At 25.1% G+C, this 26,463-nt stretch overlaps 5 protein-coding genes across 6 annotated transcripts; 1 reads left to right on the plus strand and 4 right to left on the minus strand.

The window, feature by feature from the left end:
- Nucleotides 1-26: 26 nt before the first annotated feature.
- LOC129612753 (uncharacterized) lies at nt 27-1,734 on the minus strand. Its single transcript, XM_055526513.1, has one exon. It carries the CDS (start codon nt 1,350-1,352, stop codon nt 27-29), a length of 1,326 nt encoding a protein of 441 aa, XP_055382488.1. The 5' UTR covers nt 1,353-1,734.
- A 714-nt stretch (nt 1,735-2,448) lies between these two features.
- Nucleotides 2,449-4,496, plus strand: LOC129612847 (deoxynucleoside kinase). 2 transcript variants are annotated; one of them, XM_055526631.1, is made up of 3 exons: nt 2,449-2,685; nt 3,229-3,324; nt 3,613-4,496. In XM_055526631.1, the coding sequence occupies exons 1-3, from the start codon at nt 2,613-2,615 to the stop codon at nt 4,299-4,301; spliced, it is 858 nt and encodes a 285-aa protein (XP_055382606.1). In that variant the 5' UTR covers nt 2,449-2,612; the 3' UTR covers nt 4,302-4,496. The 2 variants fall into 2 exon arrangements, with proteins under 2 accessions (XP_055382606.1, XP_055382607.1); XM_055526632.1 differs by lacking the exon at nt 2,449-2,685 and adding an exon at nt 3,031-3,166 and having other exon boundaries at nt 3,613-4,495.
- LOC129612845 (structure-specific endonuclease subunit SLX4) lies at nt 4,457-9,313 on the minus strand. The gene is made up of 7 exons (XM_055526630.1): nt 9,175-9,313; nt 8,414-9,033; nt 7,277-8,026; nt 7,128-7,202; nt 7,015-7,065; nt 4,866-6,934; nt 4,457-4,806 (listed from the first exon to the last, which is right to left on the minus strand). The coding sequence occupies exons 1-7, from the start codon at nt 9,225-9,227 to the stop codon at nt 4,558-4,560; spliced, it is 3,867 nt and encodes a 1,288-aa protein (XP_055382605.1). The 5' UTR covers nt 9,228-9,313; the 3' UTR covers nt 4,457-4,557.
- On the minus strand, nt 9,093-9,735 carry LOC129612848 (uncharacterized). The gene is made up of 2 exons (XM_055526633.1): nt 9,475-9,735; nt 9,093-9,415 (listed from the first exon to the last, which is right to left on the minus strand). Exons 1-2 carry the CDS (start codon nt 9,597-9,599, stop codon nt 9,247-9,249), a joined length of 294 nt encoding a protein of 97 aa, XP_055382608.1. The 5' UTR covers nt 9,600-9,735; the 3' UTR covers nt 9,093-9,246.
- Nucleotides 9,736-11,344: 1,609 nt separating this feature from the next.
- On the minus strand, nt 11,345-24,894 carry LOC129612884 (uncharacterized). Its single transcript, XM_055526691.1, has 7 exons — nt 24,756-24,894; nt 13,179-13,585; nt 13,016-13,117; nt 12,788-12,947; nt 12,355-12,501; nt 12,057-12,203; nt 11,345-11,990 (listed from the first exon to the last, which is right to left on the minus strand). Exons 2-7 carry the CDS (start codon nt 13,549-13,551, stop codon nt 11,840-11,842), a joined length of 1,080 nt encoding a protein of 359 aa, XP_055382666.1. The 5' UTR covers nt 13,552-13,585; nt 24,756-24,894; the 3' UTR covers nt 11,345-11,839.
- Nucleotides 24,895-26,463: the final 1,569 nt, after the last annotated feature.

Consider the following 26,463-nt stretch of genomic DNA (forward strand, 5'->3'; position numbering starts at 1 on the left):
AAATATTTATTCCAATTTTGTCAAATTTATACATTCTTTTTAGTAACTAATTTTGTGTAAAAATATCTCTTCCATAAATATGTAATTAAGTAGCTTAAAACCATATAACTGCATAGTAAAATTATCATTTCTAAAAATGTAAATTTTTTTAAATCAAAAGACATATTTGCTACTCCAGTTAATACATTCGTTATTAGAAAAAATATCAAGCCATTGAAATTAATTACAACAAAAATTTGATTCTCATATTTTACATTCAATCCACTTGATAAAAATTCGGCTACAAGCATTAAGAACAATGTAAAGAAACTTAAAAATATCATAAAAAGTATATATTCTAAATTTGCAACTCTTCTAGCTATATTACAATTACTATAAAATAATAAAATTAATAAAATGATTAAACTGGTAAAAGATATGCAAAATGTCTTGCATATATAATGAAAAATGCTTTTAATATTTTGTTTTGTAAAACTAAATGAGTTGCATATAAGATAAAACGCCAAAAAACCAATTGTAGATACAAGACCTTCACGATTTGCTGAAATAAAATTATCTCTGGGATTATCACCGTTCATCACATATGCAAATAAAAATTTTTGTAAGACTATCTCATGAAAAAGTACTAAAAATATTCCAAAACCAGCAATTATTTTTTTGTGCTTTAGAGAATGAATTATTAAATTTCCGAATAGCTGCGTAAAGCCAATTGTAAAAAATGCGTTCCAATGGGTTCCATATTCAAGCTCCGATTGATGATATTTGAATAAAATTATTAGTAAAGTTCTGGCTGCTCCCATAACTATTAAAAGAATAGATTTTTTCATACATTTTTGTAGGTTCTCGTGTTTACTAACAATGCCGATACAAAATATAAAATATCCGATTCCAGTGTCCATTAAACTTATACCGGTATAGTCAGATTTTGTCATCGAATGGGGAAAATATTGAGGAAAATCTACAGCAAGAATTGCAACTGCAGTTATAATAAAAACAAACGAACGAGCTCGACAAATAGTTAAATTCAATTCAGTTGATGTGAACTTCCATCTTAAATTTGCCTTTAAGCGGTAAATAATAGCAAAAAGACTCACTAAAATATAAATTACTATAACATGATTTGACCAAAGATGTGTAAAAGTTAAATGTAATATAATCGGGAGAATAATCAAAATAACTTCATTTAAAAAAGTTTTCAAAATGTTGTTTGACGAATTCAAGTAATGTTGTGACAAATTATAAATATATAAATTAAGTCCCAATGGAGTTATTATTTTTATAATATCCCATATTTCATAAGAAACTGCAACGGGACAGCAGCTTAGCTTATCTAGTTTCATCTTGCATTGCATTTTTCAAAACTTTTTATTCATCAGTTCTTTTAAACTTTAAATATTTGATTTTAGATTGACTCTTCACTTTGATGAAAGCCGCATTAAACTTCTTCGATTCAAATAATCTTTGTTGTTTTTGTTTATATCATTTTTCATAATATTAGTTTTGCACGAAGGTCTGTACAAAATTAGTGCAACGTTTTATTTCAACAATATATAAAAGCGACACAACACTAAAAAAAGCAAGATTAATAATAGCTATGAAATTTTATTGCTTTCGAATTTAATAATATGAAGTCAAACGTCAAAACAATGAAAACAAATTTTTTGAATTTTGGTTCCACCTTAAATGCGTGTGTAGCGCCAAAATTTTGATACTCGATCAGCAGCCTTACTATTCACTTTAAAATAATGTCATATTAGTATAATTAAAATAGTGTCATTAATAAAAAATGGAATAATCTGTAATCGATTAATTAATATAAAGTTTAATAAAATAATAAATGATGAATAATTACTTGCCGCAATTTCCTCCTTTCTTAACTTGTTTTATACAAAAGAGCATGTGTATTGAATAGAGAAATTTGGTTCGTTAATTTGCTTTTCACACAATACAAGAGGCAGGAATGGACGTTTTCTTTTACTGAGCGGTTGAATTTGATTAAAATTCAGAGTTGTCAGTTTAAGCTCTTAAGCATGTCTTTTAAGAAACTTTTCGGGAACCGTTACTGAGTTTTGATCATTCTCTTCTCTTCCACTTAAAAACCTGCGAATAGAGAGTAACAGAGAGAAGCCCGTTCACCAGTGGTATTTCTGTATAATGATTATTTTTAATTTTTTTAACAGAATTTCAAAGCATATACATATTTCAATAAAAATAATTTTGAAATAAAAACCAAATAAGAGTTTGAATTCATTAGTTAAGAAGTTAATAAAACAAAAAACTTAATGTATTTTACTCTTTTGAAATACATACCATTTCTCAGTAATCAAAATAATTGACGTAATCTTAGCCAGGTTGGCTTGTTTTTTTAATTTGCTCATTTTGCATGGCAACGCTTATTTTTCAATAGCAAGGAACTAGGAAGAAGAATGCAATGTTTTCATTTTTATAAATTTGATTAGTAGCTGGTACAATTTGTCAAAAAAATAAAGTACATATGAGTTTATCGTATTTAACTTTTAACAAATAATTGCTAGAATTTGCAATTTGGTTTTGATGATTCTCAATGAATAAAAAAAATATTGATTATTTGATTTTAATTAGAAATTGAGCCAATGGTTTTTAAATATATTTGCACATTCACAATTCGCTGGCCTTTGAGGGCTAATAAAAGAATTGCACAAAAAAGTAAGTTTGTACTTATACCTATAAAAATTAGTTATTAAAATTATAACCAAAAGTTGTAAACTAAAAGTTTTTATGTTTTGAAATTTTTAAACTATTTAGACTAAATTTGAATGTTTTGAATAATTTCCATTGAAAAGGTGACAAATCATTTAAAATTTGTTATTTTATAAATTAGCACGATTAAAATATGATTACAAAAAAATTTTACAAATTTTTGTTTTTTACGATATAAAAATGCATTTTGTATTTGTGGTTTGCAGAATTGTATGTGGTTATTCCAGTAATTTTTTATACTAATAGATACAAACAGCTGTCTCGGTGTTTATCGTTAAATTTTGTATCGATCGTTGCCTTTTCTTCGTTTATAAATAAAACGAAACTTTTTTTAAAAAACAAAAAACCGCGGGCGCGGGAAATTTTATTCGCGCTAATTTAATTCATTTCTAAATTGGAAATTGTACAAGTCATATCGATTTCTCTTGTAATTAAAAAAAAAAATTAATTTTTAAAGAATTTTTAAAATTTTTATTCTTAATTTTTTAGGATTTGTGTCAGATTTGAAAACTAAGGACAAAGCAGCATTTAAGACAATGGCACAATCAGGATATTCAAACAAAGTTTTCCCAAAGTATGGTGAAGGTAAGAACGAAATACCTGCATATGAATGAATGCATGTATGTATATTTATGAAATTTATACATATACAGCTTGAGTTCAAGTGTTTTACTAGGAGAATCTTGTTTAACTTACCTATCTCAATAAATATTTACATAATTGGGTGAATCATAAATATGTTCTTACGTGCGTTACATTGAACTTTCATTATATTAATTTAACTTTCATATATATAGCTTCCAAAATGTGTGTCAAAAATTTAAAAGCTTGTTCTTATTAAAGTACTACTTTATTTTTATTTTTTTGATTAAGGTACACAACCATTTACAGTTTTAATAGAAGGAAATATTGGAAGTGGAAAAACTACTTTCCTCAATCATTTTCAGAAATACAAGGATATTTGTTTAATAACCGAACCTGTTGATAAATGGAGGAATTGTGCTGGAATAAATTTATTAGATTTGATGTATAAAGAGCCACATCGGTGGGCACATCCATTTCAAAATTATGTGACACTTACAATGTTACAATCTCATACATTGCCAACTGACAAATCAGTTAAATTAATGGAGAGATCAATATTTAGTGCAAGATATTGTTTTGTAGAAAATATGCATAAAAATGGAACAATTGCACCGGGCATGTATCAGATTTTAAAAGAGTGGTATGAATTTATTGATAAATCTATTCACATTCAAGCTGATTTAATTGTGTACTTGAGAACAACCCCTGAAGTTGTATATGATAGGATGATGTGTAGGGCAAGATCAGAAGAAAGTTGTGTACCATTGGAATATTTGCAAGAATTGCATGAACTTCATGAGAATTGGTTAATACATAAAAATTTCATGTCACATGTTCCAGTATTAGTATTAGATGCAAATCTTGGTCTTGATGCAATCAATACTGAATACAAAAAGTCAGAAGATAGCATTTTTAAAGCTTCATCTCTCCAACCAATTTTGGTCTCCCCCGTTAAAAAACAGAGGCTTAGTAGTTGATAAGTTATTTAATATTTGGACTTTATATTACATTCTACGTAGACTAATGATTTTTCGAGTTATTTTTTCATTTATCTATAAGTGATAGGTTCTTATGTATTTCAATGTGTTTTGTTTTATCTATAACGATATGCAATTATTAAATAAAATAAATGTATATTTTCTTAAATTTTTATTAAAAATTTCAATGTGCAAATTCAAAAATATCATAAAGAACTAAATTTATTAACATACATATGTATTATTAAACAAAAATTTAAGTTTTATTTTTCCTTTTATGTCTATTTACATTATTATTACCTACATCATAGCGAAAGATTATACATTTTTCATCCAAAAATTTTTTTATGTCCCTTGGATCATATCTGTAACCTATAGATTTGAAAAAATTATAGATTTCCTGAAGATCAATTGGTTCGAAATGAAAAATTGCTTCTCTTAGTTGTAAATTGCTTCTAAATAAATTAAACCATGCAATATGAAAAGGAAGTAATGCGGTTGATACCTAGATTTAATAAAAAAATTCTTGCTAAACTAATTTTATAACTAAATTTTCCCACATACCTTTTTACTTGTGTTGGTCTGAAATATATACGATTCTTCATTTTTATCATCAAATATTAACTTTTCCTCAGAAATATCAATTTCATCCCAAAAATAGTCTTTCAAATTAAGATGATTACCATCGAAAATTTTACAATTATCATTTTCAACTTTTTTGATATAATCAGTTTCAATAATATTTTCCTGAAAATTTAAATTTTCGTTTTCAATTTTAATTTCCGTTTCGATTTTTGTATTTGAGTCAAAATTTTCCAATATTGGATGAGTTTGGTTATAAATGTGCTCTAACATAATAATTGCTTGCTTCCTTTTTAATGGCTTTAAACCATAGTTATATAAATATTTGATTCGTGTTGGGGAATTCATTCTTTTGAAATCGGGTTTTTGTTCAATATTTTGTGTTTTTATAAGATATATTTTGCCACCGTTTTCAAACTCAAATGGTTCAATAGCTTTATTTAGTTTTATAGGTGAAATTCTATTTATTTTTGCAGTTAATAAATTTTCAAAATTACTTGGTCTTTCATTCTTTAACGAAAAACATTTATTTGGGCTACCATATATTAGTTTATCAATTTCATCAAATTCATTAGAAATTACTGAATCTTCATTTTCTATTTCTTTACATGAATTATTAAATTTTTTTGTATTTATCGAATGTGTTCCAAATGTTTTAAAACGCTGCAAACTAGGAGTAATAGCTTCATTTTTCGAAAATGATTCAGATAAGCTTTTTCTACATCCGGTTGATTTCTGTGGAATTGACTTTTTTTCAATGATTGGTAATCCATATTTTTTTCGTAATACATTAAGATCAAAATCTTCATCTTCTACATCTGAAATGATAAAACTTTCACCTTTGTTCCCTTGATTGATCGAATTTTCATTCTGCGTTGCATTTTTACGATTCTTGAGAGGTGATTGTAATTCTAATGATTTATTAACTGAAAAATTAATTACATTTTCTGGAGTCAATTTCAATTCAAAATTCGATGAATCAGACAAATTTTCTTCTAATACTTCTAAATGAGAGTTATTCACCTCATCATTCAATTTTATATTAGACGGTTTAATCATGTCTATATCACAGAAATCTATAAGAGAAATATTTCCTTGACCAAAAGAGTCGCTTCCGGATTTAATAGTTTTATCAAAATTGTTTTTAAAGATCTCTGAATTTTTATTTATATTTTTTTTAGCGGAGGTTAATATAGAATAGTTTACTTCGTCATCTGAAAGTATAATACATGAATCATCTAAATCACTTGATTGAGATGATGCCGAAAGCTGCTTGACTGTTAAATTGCTAAATTCCTCATTTTTGATTTCTTCGCCCAATTCTAAGTGATCACCTAAGTTCTCCAAGTTTTTAGGTGAATGCTTAACTGGAGTTGTTGCAACTGAAAACTGACTATATTGATGAAGGTTTACTTCAATATTTTCTAAATTATTATCTGATTCAAATCCTGAGTTAGTTGTATTATCATCTGAAACAATAATGTGTGAATCCTCCATATAGTTATTGTGGATCGAAAATGAAAATTTCTTTTTACTTAATATATTTGAATTATTTAAATTTTTGATTTGCCCATCATCTGGATAAGAAGCGGTATCTTCATCTTCGGAAGAGATAATGCAAAACTCATTAACAGAATCGTTTTGTAAGTTATTTGAATGATTTTCTGAATTTATATTTTCGCTTGGCTTAAAACAAGGTGTTAAACTTTTGGAATCGTTTTGAAATAATTTTTTAAAATTTTTATTATTAGAATAATCTTCATTTTTAGTTTCACTTATTTTTTCTAAAAATTTAGTAGAAGTTGAAATTTTCTTGTTCGCAATATCTAGTTCATTTTTTAAATTTTTATCGGAAAAGTTGTTATCACAAAAATGATTTTGAGTGGCATTATTTCTTATATCACAATTTTCAAGAATTTTATGTATTTCATTATTTAAATAATAGGGGCTTTCACATGTTTTATTTATTGGTTCTGCTTGTTCATATCTGATTTCTGACATGGATTCATCACTTTGTGTTAAATCAACTACATTACTTATTTCTATTTGTGCTAATTAAAAAAAATATATTGTATTATATTTTAATTAACTTAAAAGTTTCAATATTGAAATTGATTTCATAGAGACTTACATTTGTTATGTTTTTGTATTTTGTTGCAACACGTTTCGTCAGAAACCTTTGCTATTTAAAATTTGTTTTTAAAATATTTAAATGTTTTCAAAGGCAAATTTAAAATATACTACCTTCATCACTTGAAAACTTTTCATATACGTGAATTCTGTCTAATTCAGTACTATCATTTTTTGTAGCCGATGTTTCTGTGCCCATATTATGTAAATAAAATAAGTTTTCAGTTAGATAAAAATCTATGTGTATTATATTTCAAATATACCCAAATCTCCTTCAGAATTATTAAATATATCAGGAGAATCTGCTCTATCAGTTCTTTTACTCTCGATTTCTGCTAGAAATGATTCCAATTTAGGACGTTTGTAGTCTGGTGATGATTCGGAACTGCCTCGTTTCAAACTCTCATTCTTATTCATTTCATTTTCAAAATTGTTCTCGAATTGGATAGAGTAGGCATTCTCATCTTCAATTGTATCAGTAATTTCAGTATTTTTTGTTGCTAACTTAATATTTGATATTTCATAATTTTTATTATTTTCATTTTCTATGCATTGCACATTTTCTTCTGCATTTTCTGTTGATGAATATTTTCTTTCTTCCAATTCATGTGGAACTTTTGGCATATTTCTAACTGGTGACAAGTCCCTACCTGGTATATTTTTAAAATTTTTTAGTAAAGAGCCAGGCTTACTTTTTCGGGGCTCAAATAGTTCGGACACATAAAATATTTCTACGTCATCATTTTCATTATCCATATATAAACCTTTGCGAAAAAACTTTATAGTATCAATTTCTGGTATTAATGTTTCTAAATATGGGCTTGAAATATTAAATTGGAATGGTGATTCTTCACAGTTTTCCTCTTCACTGAATTGGGTACTCAAAAATTGTTCAATTTTTTCATGCAATTTTTGGTTCTGCTTTTTTGGGCATCGAAGTGTTAGAGATGTAAATCGATTAGCCCATTTAGCCTTTTTTATACTTTTAGGTAAGAAATAGTTTATATCATAATCTGTAATATTAAAATCATAAAGTTTATATCATAATCTGTATTATTAAAATGTTATTTCACAACTTTTTTTTAATTTAAAATATGTACATACATATCTGCATGTATGCATATACTCCACTCATATACATATGGTTATGTACACACATATATAAAAAAACTCATATAAAATACAATCCACTATCATGTAAGTACATTTATAATAACATATCGTATGTAAATATTGTTATTAGATAGATTAGATAAAGACATGATATAGATTGCAAGTCACGATTAGGATGCAATCTTAAATTTGAGTTATATATCTATATATGTATGTAAATATATTTGTATCTCTTTACCTGCTTTAATTTAAAATTGATTAAATATTTGTACGTAAAAATATATTACCTTCTTTATTAGAATTAATTCTAAACCCGTATTGTTCTAATTTTTCACGTATTTTATCAACATTTTTAGAGGTACAAGTTAAGTTATCATTTGATTCGCTATTTAGTGAAGGAATTTCTGCTTCAGACATCGAACATGCCAATGCTACTTGCATATCTTCTGGATCAAAATTTTCTGCTATACTATGCTGAGCCATCAACTCTGAGAAAACTTCTTCATTTTTTGCGAAAGCACTTTTAATTGTGGTTTGTTTTTTCTTTTCTTTTGAAGATGTTTTCTTCTTTATTAGCTTTTCTTTTAAAGTTTTCGTTGTTTTTCTTTCTTTTCTAGTACACGATTGAAAATCATCGAAGTTACTATCAAAAAATTTAGATATTACAGTCTTCCGTTCACATACAACAGAGTTTTCCATTGAAGAATTTTTATTATTTTGCTCATTCGATTTTTCTAAATGAGAGAGTATTTGATTCTCATCTTCTGTTATGTTTAAAGCGGATTCAGTTTCCCTTAGCAGATGTTTTGCCTTAGATTCAATAGATTTTAGGCGAAAAAGGTCTTCCGATTCATCGTTTTCATTTGTATTTTGGGTTGAAAAAAATTTAGATACTTGATTTTGGTTACTAAAATAGAAAAAAAGACAAACAAATAAATGACAAACTATGTTTTTTTTTATATTTGTACAATTTTATTCTACACAACTATATGAACTACAATTTAATTAATTAATTATTAACATTATTAATCATTAATAACAAACATACCGTTTATTTAATTCAGTCAGTTTTAACTTATTCAATTTTTCTTTATTAATCATTTTCGTGTGTTATATTGCATTAACGATCTTTATCTAAATCTTGACTTTCTTTTAAAATTTTTAGAATATCTTCCCCTCGCCTGGGCGGTAAAAATCCCATAAGTTGTCTTCTTTCTTCGAATTCAATATCAGGTTCCATGCAATATTTCCGAAGCTTTTCATTTGCTTTCCTTACGGGTGGAAGTAAGCTAAAATTTCAAGCAAATTATAAGGAATTATTTTGCTGAATATTATATTTTAGGTTTACTATAAAAGTCCAGCCAAAGCAATTCCACTAACAATTACAGCGGCCGCAAATCTATTTCTATAGTAATAAGAAGGAGTTCCAGCAGTTCTACGTGGTTTTCTTTTCGATGTATCAATTTCGGCCATTACAAAATTCCCAATTTTAATAGATAATTTAGCAGTTCGCACTTCGAAATTATAAATAAGCCATAAAAAATCATGCAATATTTACTAAAATATTTTTCAACATAGCTATACCTTATTGTTGTTATTTGATTATTAAATAAATATTAAATACTGATTTTATGGTTATGTTTTACTGTCAAATTTTGAAAGATGTCAAATTTATGCTACATATTTGATAGAAATGGGTTTATTCAATATGCAATAGAAAAATATTCACTCAAAAAGTTGTTTTACTCACTTAACCAACGATTCATTTTTCTGTCAAAAAGAAAGTTTGAAATTTTTCTCAAAATATTTGAAACAAAAACACTTGCCACAAAAATATATTTGTAGTTTGTAGTACATAATTAATAAAGGTCATAAGAATTTCTTCGAAATCATCCAATAAAAAAAATTTCAATATAATTTTTGAGACATTGTATCAATTGCTTAAACATATTGCATTATTTTACATTTCAGAACTTAAAATTTTTGATGCACTGTATCATTCAATTTCATTCCTTGCTTTGATTAAAAAATTTTTTTGTTCTAATTTATTTTAATTTCAAAATTTCTACTTATTTAACAAAAAATGACTTAGTAACTTAAATTCATCCATTCTGACTTTTAAAATATGAAACAAAACATGCAAAATTTTCGGATACACAATTTGACAGATATTTCAGTGTTAAAAACGTCTGAGACACAACATTAAATAAATTCTGAGTACCTATAAGATTTTAAAAAATTTTTATCGTCTTTAGTATAACACATCGTTAAATTTCTTTATTGTCGTTTTGGAAGATGATACAATGTGTGCGATGTGTTGTAAATGCAATTTTGAACATACCCAAAATAATTTTGGTTGAAAATAATAATTGAAATCAAAAATCTTGGATAATTTAACTTTTAAACTTAAGTTAATTGAAGCGTAACTTTTCGGCTTGGATTTTGACGCTCAGTTTTAAGAGACAAAATTCTTACACTAAAAAATAAAATTAAGATTTGTGTTACTTGGTTTTATTTTTTAAAATATTGATAAAAAAGGTATCCTTATTTTTTGTTGCTTACCAAAATGCAAAACTAAGATAAATTCTGACTATCTAGCTAGAAAGTAGAATGTAAACTTAACGTCAAAAAGTATGCATTTTTGTAGACCTATATGTATAGTATTTTATATCAAATAATCATGCTATAAATAATGTGTGTAATACATTATATATATTGAAGTTTACAATATTATTTTAATCCATAAATTTGATCTACTTTTCGTCAACATTTTATTAGGTTAAACTTAATATTATAAAAAATAAAATTTTTTTATTAATATATTTTAATATTTTACTTTATTTAACAATAGTATAATAATTCTTAATTATATAATATAACAGTATATTAAAATTATCTATTAATTATATACATTATTAATTCAATTTTATTTATAAGTAAAACACAAGTAATTGTTATCATTATTGACTCAAAAATAAATTATTTTATAGTTAAAATTTAACAACAATAATTAAAAATTATTAAATAAATATTAATTCTAATATAACATCAATAGATAATTATATAACTAATAAAATATATTAAACAAAATAAAAACAAAATAAAACTATATAATAAGTACAATAAATAAGAAAAACTAAAATAATTTACATTGAAAAATAAATTTGGCTACTGATTATGTGATATTTATTTTATTTACTATTAAATGGTTACTTGGTTCAATAACAAAAATAAAAGAAAAGATTTAAGTTCCAAATTTTTTTTAATTCATTTATTAGTGGATCATTATATATTTTAAACAATTTCCGTATTCATTGAACAAACATTTAAACGCAAATGTAAGGTCAACAAGATTTATCCAGCAAAACAATTTAAGTTAATTCAACTTTAATAGAATTTAAATTGTATTGCTGAAATGCACTTATACATTAGACGTCCATAACTATATTACCCTGATGATGTGTAAACCCCGTATTACAACATTATGGAACGACTTAATATTACTTTTTGTGATAGCTAACAAAAAATTTAAGTGGGAAACTCTAAAAACTTCATACCTACATAATTTTGCTTTTTTTTCTTTTTACATTAATTGTCAAAGAGAGCTTTACCGATATATTTTAGTAAAAGTTATTGAATTACTTAAGAATTTCGATTTAAATAATAAATATTATTTTCTTTTAATTAAAATAACCTATTAATATCTTTTTCAATTATTTTTTCATTAAAACCATATTTTTATTATTAAATGATTTTGAATTATCGCCTTTTTTGTAGCTTGTACTTTTATTTAAAGTTGGTTTTTTCGTAGATTTTATTAATTTTTCCTTTGTTTCCTTGTCATCATCTAAATTATTCATTTTGCTACAAAGAAAAAAACGATTTTATTTTAAAAAATATTCATTCAAGTTTAATATTCATTTTACTTACCCGTAATTATTTTTGTATGTTTTAAATATACTTTTCGGACAATTTTTATAATATGGGAAACATTCTCCAGGTTTGATATTTCCTTTTCCAATTTCTTCAGCTTCAACATATTCTCCGATATGATCAGAAAATGGAGATAGTGAAGCCCTTTGTTTTTGTAAATATAATGCAGAAAAAGTTAATAAATTATAAATTGCAATATACAATTTTTATTTAAAATATTTGATTGTAAATTTAAATATATATTCATTATATAATTATGGAATTATTGTACTTGCCGATTAAAGTATGTACTTACGTTAAAAATAATTTTGTAATTTCACCTATTAAACCAAAATTATTTAATGATTTTGAATGAACTTCACATATTGTTCGTAATAAACATGCTTTCCCATTAACACCAAAATTTTCTAATAAATCTTCTATTGCACCGTAAATTAAAACCCTAAAACAAAAAAAAAAATTGATAAATATAAAAAAATAAAAAATATAAAAGTTATAAGAGAATTTATTCAAAGATAATTCTATTTAAATAATGTAATATAATCCTCAAAGTAAATCTATCATTTAATTTAATTTAACATATTTATGGAGTGCAATTATTATTGTCAAATGAAGTTGACGTTAGATCTACATTTAAATGGTTTTGTGGAATCCATATGGAATTCATATCAATCCATAATTTATTACATATAACTATCTATATAAACTTAATAATTTTAATAGGTTACCTTTCTCCTCCATGAAAAGCATGTTTATAATTATTTGGTAAAGATGGTTCTTTTCTATTTTGATTTTTACTATCGAATTCTGATTTCATACCATTTGCTTCATAATTACTTAAATCTCTTTTTGATCTTCTAAAATTGACAAAGTCAGCTACGTAACTACCTACAAATCAAATTTTAAATTAAGTTACAAATTTTTAATAATAATTTTTCAAATCTTATTTTACTAACTTAACATGCTTCCTGCTGCTTTTCCAAAAGATCTTGCTAATATTGGTGGTAAATCTCCTAATGGATTTTGATTATCAGTCAAACCCAATTTATCAAAGTCAACTAAAATTTAGAATGAAAAAATTATTTTTATAATATTTTAATAAATTTGATGAAAATTTACTTGTAACTGGAAAATTTATTGATAAATTTGATAAAAAACCCTCGGGCGGATGTCGTACAAATGGCAATGAAATTGATGGTGATAATGATAATGATGTGCCTGGTGGTAATGCTAATCTTCCATCATCTGTAATCCATATTAAACGTTTTTTTCTCGAATGTGGTTGATTTGATATACTATCAGGATGATTATTTAATTTTTCTAATTCTTTTTCTAAATTAATTTTGGTAGATTGCTGTGTTTCATTTAATTCACTAAATATATTTGCATTTGTTAAATTTTTATCTATTTCAAATGTATTATATATTTCATTTGATTTTGTATAATTTATTAATATTGCTATAAATATATTACACAGCCTATTTAAATGCATTTTCTTTTATCTATATTATAAATTTGTTGTAGTGCTGATATTACATGATATGGAAATAAAAGAAAAAAAGACGTATCGAATAATAAAATATTAATATTGAGATTATAAAAAAAGAATTAAATTTAAAATAAATAATAATAAAAAAATTTATAAATAAAAATTTTATTATAAACTTATAAAATTAGCAAATTAAATTGTGAATTATTTATTCACCATCATTGCACTAATTATGGTGGAATAAATGACGCCACCGCAATTGGAAAATTGAACTAAAAGTTATTTGTGTTCCAAGCTGACATCTATATTTTAATTTTAATATTAAGTGTATCAAATAATTTTAAAGAGAAATAATGGTCATAAATTTTAACTTTTTAATTTAATTTCGAATTTTATTATTAGAATTTTAGAGCTTTTGCAATCAAAAACATAGAATTAATAAAACTCCTCCAACAAAATAAACTTAAATTATTAAATTTTATTACAAATTAAATTATATTTACTCATTCAAAGGAAAAAAAAATTTTTCAAAGTGACATCTTTACATATTATGGTATATTGGCAACTTCACCATAATTTAAAAAAAAATTGAGACTCCTTTACCCGTTTACAAAATTAAATCCTTATAAATTACAGGTTTCCTTATTTTTTTCTACCTTTTCAATAATTGATTACCTTATATAAACTTTTCATTTTTATTAAAATCTTCTTCTTTATTTGTTCTACATACATACATATATAAATATATTCTTTATTGTACAAAACGTGTTCATATATGTTTATGTGATATTTATTCCACTTTCTCTTACGTAACCGGAATCATAAATAATTTCAAATATGAAATGTACTAATTTAATGAACATGTATACATTTATATGAACATCTTAAATAAATTTGTTGTCTTTGAATCAATGAACTATGCGTATATATAATTCTTATTGCACACGCAAGAGGGATCAATTATTAATAAATCTTTTACACTATATTTATATACATATGTAGATATTAAGAGATGAAGAGTTATAGGCAATATGTATGTTATTATTATCTGAATAATAATTTAAGAATTTAATAGAAAAAGAAAAAAAAGAATTAAAAAAATCATTTTAATTCCTATACTTTTCGCTTTTTAGATTCAACAAGTTTATGCTAACAAGATAAAAAGTATAATTGCAATGAAAACTGAACATAATAAAAACTAATAGTACCATATAAAGATTTCAAATCTGTCATTCTATAGGCGATAGTCTACTGCAGTGACTTCTAAGTAGTTGTGCCTATGCCACTTATAAAATATTAGAAAATTTTCAATAAATATCAAGCAATGGAAAATTTGTTCCAGAGTGTATCAAAATAAAACAGATCATTTCTATCTACTTTATATCGTAAGTAGGTAATATTCATCTCTTTTATTATTTGACTTTTTTTCCGTCTGTGAATATTCAGGAGCAATCACCATTCATCATCATTCAGAATTTGACATACACTATACGAAGACTATGTGCATAGTATTATTTTTTCAATTGGCGAAGAGAGACATAGGCAATGGAATTCCTTTTCTCCAGACACCGCAGCTAGTCATGGCTTATTGTAGCCCTCCTATATCCCACTTAAACTACCAAGGTTCCAAGCAAATGCCCGCAGACATCCCTCAGGGAGTTGGACGTGATCTCTTCCACATTAAAAAAGCCTCGTCCAAAACCATCTACACTTCCTGATAGTCAGAGCAGGAAAGTCACACAGAATATGTATGGCTGTCACCTCTTCATCCCGGCAGAACCTACACAAGAGGAAGTCCGATTTAATCAGTTTGTGCAAGTAGTATTTTACAGCACAATGACCACTGAAGAAACCAGTAATCTACATAGTATGATAGTCATTCACAATATTCTTACTTATAAGAATTGAGATTCACTGTTCTACGATATTTTATATTTACGCATTTTAAATAGTAAAAAAAAGCGGATAAGTTACTTTATTTGGAAATTTATTATTTTATGTTTATAAATTTTTTTTAAATGTATAATCTCTACACTATGTGTAAATACATATTATGCAGTGTCTAATATTTTATATACATAAACATATTACATTTGGCAAGTCTAACATTTGTAATTTTCAGCCTATTTCTCTATATGTATACTCGTACTATAATAGTTATCTATATCCATGTATATTTTGTATTTTTATTCTTTCTATTTAATCTAACACGATATGAGAAGATCACATAAATTAAGTATCAATATTTGTACATATATTCATTTTCATTTCCTTATTCCAAACTAGTCCTAATACATAAGTATGTACATATATAGTGAATATATATATTTTATATGTATTATAATGTATATATAAAAACATTGCCCTAATTATAGTTTTCATTACTTTTTCTTTGATATATAAAGACAGTGTACAAGTATAGTTACATACTATTAGAATATGTGACGTTGAAAATCATTGAACAAATTTAAAAAAAAATCCAAATTCAAATACATTTTAATTTTACATACATATCATTTAAAAATTAGAGATTTCTTAAATGAGAATTATCTATACATTATAGAAATAACTCCTCTCAAAAAGGTATTGTTCGCACATTCTTGTCACGCCGGCGACCGTCAACCTCACCCTTATTAGTGATACGGAGACTATTACAAGGCGATGCAATTTTGACAAAGAAGGACATGAAAGAAAGAAGGACACAGGAATGGACACAACCATTGGAGAATTGTGAATATATAATGTAAGTACCAATTTATGTACATAAGCACAAAAATAATTTATAAGATTTTTATTTAAGCAATTATTGTGAATCATAAATTTTCCAAAATCAATTCGATTTCAATTTATTTATTTTTTGCAAAAAATGAAGTCTAGAAAATGAATTATATTTGTATATACGTTCACACGTCACAAGAGTTAATGTTTAACTAAAAACTACTATCCTATTTACTTTTAGAAAACTCTTATATATATAATATATGAATATACATATATATTATATTTATGTTGTACATATATTTATTACACTTTTACGCATGGTGGCCATGAAAAATACTGGAATTTTCAAAATACATCATCAAAATTAACGATAAAAAATAAAAAATTGTAGTTATATGAAAATAAAAATTTTGTGATGTCTAATAAATGCTGCTTGGCAACATACGATTTGCGAACCAATTGTGGTACACTTGAAACAATAAAATAAATAAGAAAGTAATATTACAAACAATAACAAAATTTTTGATTCAATCTTTAGTACAATGTATCTGCCTTACATTGTACTAAAGTATTACATTGTACTAAAGCATTACGTTGTACTAAAGTATAATACAATTACTACATTTGAATTGAAATTTTGAGTACATGAGAATTACTTTAAAACTATAATCGTAAGTTTATAGACTTCAATAACTATATATATGTCGGATAGCCGGGCTGCGATCGGAGCGCTGAACACGTTTTCAGTATCCTCCGCGGCAGTTTGCGGCTGTCTTGAAAAGCTCAATGTGTTGGACAGATGCAACCGGGTAACACTGTGTTGGGTGCCGGGCCATGTGTGCGTGGAAGGAAATGAGGCCGCTGATGCGTTTGCAAGGAAGGGGACAAACACACCTCTTCTTGGGCCGGAGCCCTTCTGCGGAATCGGACCACATATTATTCTTTGGCAATTAAGGAAGGAATCAGAAAGAAGGCGGTCGGAGCTCTGGAGCAGTCTTCTGGGGCTACGGCAAATCAAGGAGCTCCTGGGAGATTGTGACCAGAAGCGATTTCAGAGATAAGCGGGACACCTCAGCCGGCTGGGCCTGAAAAATGAGCATACTTGCAGATTCTATGGGGAGTATGGAGAGACCTCGGTGCACCTCCTGGGGGAGTGTGATAATCTTGCTCATAGGAGGAGGGAGGTGCTGGGTTGCTTTGCTCTGACGGTGGCGGAGCTGCGGTCTTCTAGTCCTCACAAATTGCTTGAGTTCATCAGGAGGGTGGGTCTCGAGCGTGTGTTGTAGGGCATGCCCCGCACTCGGATGGAGGCGCACAATAGATCCTTATACGTGGTCGCGGTGCACTGTCGCCTCCGTTGCACAAATCTACAAATCTACAACTATATATGACTCATTCATAGTGATATATATTAATTAAGGTTACCAGACTCTGGCGTAAGATATGAAATGATCAGGAATTCATAACGTACATTTGCTTTAGGCGCTTTTAGAAGAAGCAGCACTTGTTGAATTCTTGTTATTCCTATTAAATTCATTTGCATATTATATATATAGTTTTCGATCATATAGACATAGTTAGAAATACTTATATATGTATGTAATTTTCTTTAAAAGGAAGAAAATGAAAAGCAAAACTATACATACTGGTATTTTTAGATTTTTAACTAATAAATTTTTTAAAAGAAAAACTTGTTAATTTTATATTGATAATTATTAATATGTGCAATGTGCGTTCAATATATAATTTTATTTTTTGTTATGTACATATAGTTAATATATATGATAATATGTAAATTATGCGTATAAAGTGATAATATTAAAAATTAAATATAAATAGATTCCGCAAGAGAGTCAATTAAAATCAATGACACACAAGACTTTGATAATTTTTTTGTTTTTCTTTTTTAATATTTTCATCCTTAAACTGTAAGTTTGAAATTGAAGTATATCAAGTTTGGAAAATGTGTGTGCATATACATATATATATATAATATACCTTATTTATATGATGAGTACACAAAGTGTTTCCGTTCTAAATGAAAATTCTTACTTTGAGTTTTTATTTTCAAACCACGTTATTCTGAAACTTGAAAAAATTATAATTAATGTCGATTGCAATTAGTACGTATAGATATTCTTGAGAACTAAACCTTTACTATTTATTTATTAATATCATATTTAATAGTGTGCTTATATTTTATACAAAACTTATACTTAAAATTATGCAAAAATAGAAAAACAAAATTGGAATCGAAACTGATTTTAGGTGACCTTTCTTATTTCAAAACCTATTGAAATTTAAACGTTGTCACTATAAATTTTACCTACTATAATAAAGATTCATTCAACAATATGTCATGTGGCATACAGTGGCACTCAGAATGGAAACATCCTGTATATTGCAATTATTGTGTATACAAAACTTGTTAAAAAGTACAAAAAATATTAAAATCGAATTTGAACCTATGCATAATTTACTTAATATAGTAAATTAAAGAACTATTTTTTTTATAAACTTTAAATTTGTAATATACATACTATATGTGTTAGAGTACGTGCACTTAAATACAAATATACATTTGAATGATAAATTTTAAATATGAAAATGGAGAGTTGTTTTCTTTTAGTTCCTGATTTTTATAAACTAATTAAATCCGGTAAAAGAGTGGTTTTTTTTTTCGGCATAAAAATATGCATATAAATATTTATAATATATATATATATATATATATATAAAATTATTTGAATTAACTAGAAATCGATTTAATATTGCGGAGGTTTACTTTATGCGCAAGTGAATTTTCTAAAAATAAAAAACAAAAAAAAAAAAGCGTATAAATTTTTATGAAACCTATTAAATTGGGGTTAATTTTTTTTTTTCGAATAAATTTTATTAGAAATTTTTAAAAAAATTTTTATAGATGGCGCTTATATTTAAGTTTTATATTTTACGTGCATGAAAAAAAAAAGAAGATTTGGTTGTTTTTTATGTGGTTTTGAATATGAAGAACTTTTGTCTCATGTTACAGTAATATGATTTTTAAGTTAGATAAAGTTTAAGTATAAAGTTTTTAAACATATTAAAGCAGAATTTAGCTTAAGGGCCTAATCGTCTATCTCGCTATTTTACTCGGAAAGTGACAAGAAAGTGAGTAACTATCATTTGTATAATGTAATTTTCGAGTGAGAAAAATTATTTGGTATTGCGTATCTCGTTTTTCTATAAAATTGATAATTATAGAAAAAATAATTTGATAATTTGAGAAAAAATACAAAAATCCAATTAATAAAATGAGTAATCTTATTGGAAAAGTGAAACATCCATTAGAAAATACTGAGAATTCTGATTTAAAAGTGAATAAAAAAGTGAATAAAAAAGTGAGATACACGATCAGACTGTAAACGTTACATTGAGCAGATTATTTACAATGAATTCACATCATAATTAAATAACTCTTCAATATTTTGGGATTTCTTATTAAATAAGGCAAATGGCAAGCGAAAGAATGGCAACAAGTACATGTGCACCAATTTGTATGCAAATTTTTTCTAATGTTTTATTTTTTTCAACCTGTTAGGCAAACTATATTAATCTTTGCGATTCTCTATTAAAAAATCTTCAATTTATGTAATTTTGAAAATTATTACTTTCGAAAATTTTGTGTTCAAAACAAAAAATTGCAGTTAGACTAATAAAACGGCCATAGAAATTAAATATATTTTAAAGGCAAGACTGAAACTAATCCATAAAATGCTGTTATAATTAAAATCACTATTTATTTATATTTTTAAGAAAAATTTATAATATTTTTATATTTATTTACGCAATATTTAACTAATTAAATCAAAAATTTAATATTGAAAATATTTGCATAAATTTATAAAATATTAAAAGTTTTATAATACATTAAAGTTATTTTTGTTGCAACTATTTTCCCTATATACATTACGAACATTTAAATATTCATGTATGTACATAATATTGCGTTAATTTACGTACTTTTCTTAAAAATGAATAAATAGGCTTGGTTAATTTAAAATTGTTTTATTACTTTCACTATATTACTATATTAATATTTTAATTCATTATTTTTTTATTCTTATTTGTCTTACAATAAAATATGGTCTATATTTTAAATAAAAAAATGTCTATGTCAAATTAAAAAGGGTTTCCAATTAACAAATATTAGGTATACATTTACTTTTTATTTCCCTGTGTTTAAAAAATAATAAACGTTTTATGAATTATTAATTAATAAATTATGAATTTATGGAATAATATGCAAGAAAAAATTTTTATTATTAAATGGACTGCACGAATTTACTACTATATAAGTACATATATATATATATATATATATATATAAAGCATATGCCTCTTGATTTTCATTTTCATATAAACTACTTTTGGTATATACATACATATATAATAACCATTATATATATATAAATATATTATAATATTATACAGTTACAAATAATTTCAAATAAATAATTTTATTACAATGAATTTTCTCATATCAATTTATTTCATTTTATTTATTGTCTGTTATATTTTTTATTATACTAAATTATTTTCATGTAATTTGACATTTGAATTAAATAAGTTCAGGTAGGTAAAATTTATTTTTATGTTATCTATTTAATTAAAAAATTACTTTATATATTTACATATAATTTAATAAATTATTAGAATGTGACATATGTATGTGAATATTGTGCATCTATACCTATTTATTTTCGATTTCGACATAATATGTATGTGTGTACATTATATGTAGGAGTAACATTTTTATTAAACTGATCAATATTATGGCGCAAATAAGAATAGAATCACAAATAATGATTGCTTGTAAATAACGCATAGATGGCGGGCACTACTATTTGAGCACGCCAAATACAACTTTTTCTCTTCATATTGTACAGAATCGAACATTTATTTTTTGTATAATAATTGGTATAGAAATCAAAATAATAATCTATATAAATTTTCTAAAAGCTTCCTTACATAAAGTATAGGAACTAGATTTTATATAAAGGCGTGAAACATATAAATATTTATAATTTTCTCGCCTTGCATCCTATTTCTTAATCGAACTGCGATATTCTAACAGGAACAACAAAGGCTAGAATAACACAATTTTAACTCCAATAAAAGTACTTAAATATTTTTATTATTCCCTCAGAAATGTGAGTATACTAAGTAATACTGAGTACAATCATTGAATTTTTTGAATTTAGTACATTTCATATATGATATACAATAAATTTCCAAAATCATGCAGCAGGTACACAACGCATATACAAAAATTACATTACAAATACATACATTTATACTAACTATAATAAACGAAAAGTTTAAAATATCACAAATCATATAATATTAATTTATTTTGATTTATTTCCCTCTGTATTTTCGAAGAGGACCTTTAAAATTAATAGCGGTGAAATAACAATTTAAAAAAAAAATTAATTTAACAGTAATTGTTTAACTTCAAAGTTAAATTACTTTATCTCACAGTAAATACTATATACACACATATACAATATATAAAATATGTGAGTGAAATTAAAGAATAATCTGGTCCTTCCAGTGTTACAACATGACTTTAAGGTAAAAAACAAATAAAAAAAAACGTGTGAAAATACATAAAAAAATTTTTTTTCATTTTATTTTGATTCCTTATTTTCATATTTCTTATTTCATTTCAGATTTTATCATTGAAAACATTTTTATAATTTTTGATATAACCAATAACTCCTACCAGAATTCATATTTATATGTTATTATGTAGATACATACAAATTACAAATTGATTCAATTAAATATTTTTTTTTCTGCTCCTAAATATACAGAGTATAATATTATGATTCTCTTGTAAACTCTGATCGCTATCACGTGTGTTCGACTGAATATACCACCTACCTATACATAATTACATTATATATTCGCATCCATACGTATATAACATAACTGTACACAGAGACGTAACTTCTTTTTGCTTATAAATATTCAAGTAACCTATTTATGTTTTTTTCATCATTATTATGTCCCTGAAAATACATAATACAATAGAAAGCCTATAATTTATTATTGAATTCGACCTAAATTGTTGAGTTTTGTATACATATGTACATGTAGCTGCTGAATTGTATTACATACATTTTTAGTATAATGCTCAGAAATTTCAACAAAAAATGAGGAAATTAAATAAATACATACATAAATTTTTTGAAGAAAATTGAAAACAAAAAAGGAAGTTTTATCTTTTGTAACCACATAACATTTGTGTACATATTTTGTCTTCTGAATTTAATTTAATGCATAACGTGCTTGAAATATTAATTTTATGTCCAGTGTTCATGATCATCAGAACACACTTTATATACAATACAAAAACAAAACATGTATACCTATAGCAAATACATAATTTCATTTTCTATCAACTACAATACATAATTCTTATATATTAACAAAAATTCTTTTTTTAATGTAATCATTTCATGTACTCGAATAAAACAGGGTGATTTTTTAAAAGTTTGGATTTTCAATTTAAACAGACGAAAATTAATTTTTTAAACACAATTTTGTGTGAAAATATTGACCACAACTATTACGTTATTTAGATCTGGTATTCAGGTTGTCTACAATATCGTGATCAGCACTATGCTCCTCCCAGGAGAGGAGTAGGATAATAAAAAATTTATAACCCATTACACGTTCTATATTTTCCAAAGTAATCGATGTCTGATGCTCGATGTAAATAAAAGATTTCCCCACTAAAAAAAGTATAAAAATATTTTTTAATTTCACATACTCCAAAAAGAAATTATTTAAGAAAGTGTCAAATTGCATAAACTCGGGTGCCAATTGACAATTTCTCAAACATTAAATTCGATTTGACGTCGAAATTAATTCTTGACTATAAATGTATTTTAAATAAGTATTTCTTAAAATATATAATAATTTTCAAGTGTTCCCTCTACTACGATGAAAACTTTGAAAATGTATACATTAAAGGATCAAATTTTGAGTCGATTTGACGTTAGCAATTGTAACAATTTACGCGTAATTATTGCAAATATGAAATTACAAAAAACCGAATAGTAAAAAAATCACCCATTAATTAATGTATGTATGGAGACATTTATAACAATTATATATTTATTATAAAGTAAGAACTGTTTGAGTGAAATTTTTTCCTTTGTATATATACTAACTAGTTCTTTAAAAATTCTGTACTAATAATATATCTGTATAAATATATACGAATAAAATCAACATTAAATTTAAATGGCAAATAAAAACAAAAATAAATAAATTATATATGAAATTAGATATCAAATATCAACTTAGATTTTCCATTCGCTTTCAATATCTCTACAATATGCAATATTCAAATATTTTAGTATATAAAGTTGTTATTAAACCTGTTTATTATTCTATATAATATATGATGAAAATTTTTTAAATACACAAGTAGTAGACAAAAGAATTAAATATATAAGGAATCTTTTATAAAATTTTCGAATGACACAAAATATATAATATGCATATAGACGAAATTTTTAAAAAATTTTGAAAATTGTTTTATCCAATTTAATAAATTCATTGCGAAGTATTGAATTTCTTTGATATACAAATTGAAATTTTTTTTGTAGGAGGGAGCGCTTTGCTTGAACTAAGAGAGTTTTGCTTGAAGTGAGTGTCTAATATATTATAAAGTATACTCGTATTTTGTTTTTAGTGTTCAAATGTCAATTTAATAAAAAAGGACAATTTAAATATCCTAATTAAATGCTAAAATAACTTCCAAAACACAAGATCCATCTGCTGTATATATTATAAATAGTATTTTTACATTTATTACATCTCATCCAAAAAAAACGTAACATATAACAGCATAGATCGCTAAATAACGCATTTGGCAACTCATATGGAGTTTGAACATGTAACTATGGAACTCAAATATTATTTCCTATGAGTCTGATTGTTGCCAATGTAAAATATTATTTAGATTTTGGCATTTTATTCATATTTTAAGATATTTTGTATGATTAAAATTCAAAATTAATAGCAAAAGAAATTTGATTTTCCGATTTATTTAAATATTCCATTGGTGAAACAATTTTGAACTTATATATACACTACTCCCAACACAATATGTGTAATAATACACTATTATGCATCTTAATTTAATTTTTAATCTTAAATGTAAAAAAAAATTTTATTAAAAACAGCCGAAAACAGAAATTTCAAAATCATTCAATTATATAATTAAATTTTTATACTCAATTATAACAAAGCACGAAAATATTTAATATTTTCCTGCTTTGTTATATAATTGAGCACGAAAACATATTTAAATATTTTCATATACAAGTGCATATACAAGTGTTATACGATACAATAAATTAATACAAGTGATATATAAACAAAACCATTAATGTATAAGTAATTTAAAATATAAACCAAATACTTACATAATCAAACTTTTATACTTTTATTAAACAATGATAAAAAAAAATTAAAATTTAACTTTTATAAAATTTGTTATTTTTTAATTTCTCTTTGTAAATTTAAAAAATCTACAAATTAACTATATAGAAAAATATAACCAAAATCCACAAATAAATAGCATAGCCTCAATAATTCAAAAACAAATATAAAACAATATAATTAGTTTAGTGAAAAAATACACAAAATAATTTTTGCATTCGATTTTATTCTTAACTGTTGTTGCTTTGTTTCGTTTTTAACTTGACAGTGAAATTATAGAAATTTTAAAGTCATTTTTTTGAATTTTTTTTTGTTATTTTTTTCTACTTTTTAATATGTTATTGTAATTGTTACACTTTTTCTATTAAAAAATTAAAAAAAAAAATAAAGAATTAGAATTACAACAAATTTTTGTGAATGAAAATTTTTTTTCCTATAATTGTGTTACGATGGAAACTCTGTATTATTTTTCATATTAACAGTAAATTATTTAATTTGTTCGTATATATGCTGCACTGATTGACCGAAAACAAGATCTTTGTTTCTTTTCACATTACAATTAAAATAATTTTTTAATATATAATTAGAACATTAGTAATAGAAAATTAATTAAAATAATTATTTGTAAAATAAAATTAATAAGAATTGAATTTTTTATTATATTAAATCTCTTTTAGATGTAATTTTCATAAGCTGTATAATTTATAAATTTAATAAAATTATTGACTAATTAAAACAAATAATAATTGCACTTGTGATATTTTAAAATAATTTTATAAAAGTTTCAAAAATATTTTTCCACCAAAAATTTGCGCGACCAAAAAACAAAATAAAAATAAAACTATATTAAATTCTTGATCAAAATTCAACCGTAACTTATAACGTTCAATTTTAAACTGAAAAAATATCATTCCTTACTGATTGATAATATAATATTATAAAAAGAAGGAATTAAAATATGCAAGTGGTAAAAAATAAAATTGCAAGAAAAAGAGTATAAAACACAAAAAAAAAAATACTAAAATGTTAAAACTGGGTACAACAAGCAATGTCACACATTGAATTAGTTTTGTTATAATATACAAACATTTATCCACACAGTAATACATATTATATACAAAATATATATTTCTGTATAGACGCAACATGCTTATAAGTAGTTAAAACAAAAAAAAATATTAAAAAAATCTACACTGTCTCTAACACTATTATAGTAACAGGAAGCATCTTTTATAAAAAATATATAATATACGTCGCGAATGAACTTACATATATATGTGTATGTAGGTAAGTAGGTGTACCTATAAAATATTACATATAAGAAATTAAATAATTTAATGTAAAAAAATAGGAACTTTTTTGATTTGTAATAATTTGATTATAATTTGGCAATAATAATTATAGTAAACGGTCACACCCCCCCACCCCCCCCCCCCCCTCTCTGATGAATGCGAAAAACTTGAAAGGAGAAGTCTCACCTGGTTTGTGCCTAACCATATGAGACCACAACTCTCAGAAGCTCCCTAACCTATCGAAACCCTGGAAGAGCCTTCTAACGCTCCATTCGCCGCCTTTCTATTTCCTTCTTTAATTTTTAACTAGCCGTATGTGGTTGGATTTCATAGAACAGCTGTGAGAAATCACACCTGGTTTCTGTCCAACCCTATGTTCATCTTAAAGCGACCCTGGTCG

Source organism: Condylostylus longicornis, unplaced genomic scaffold (assembly GCF_029603195.1).
Source record: "Condylostylus longicornis isolate FDR11 unplaced genomic scaffold, ASM2960319v2 ptg000077l, whole genome shotgun sequence".
Lineage (NCBI taxonomy): Eukaryota > Metazoa > Arthropoda > Insecta > Diptera > Dolichopodidae > Condylostylus > Condylostylus longicornis.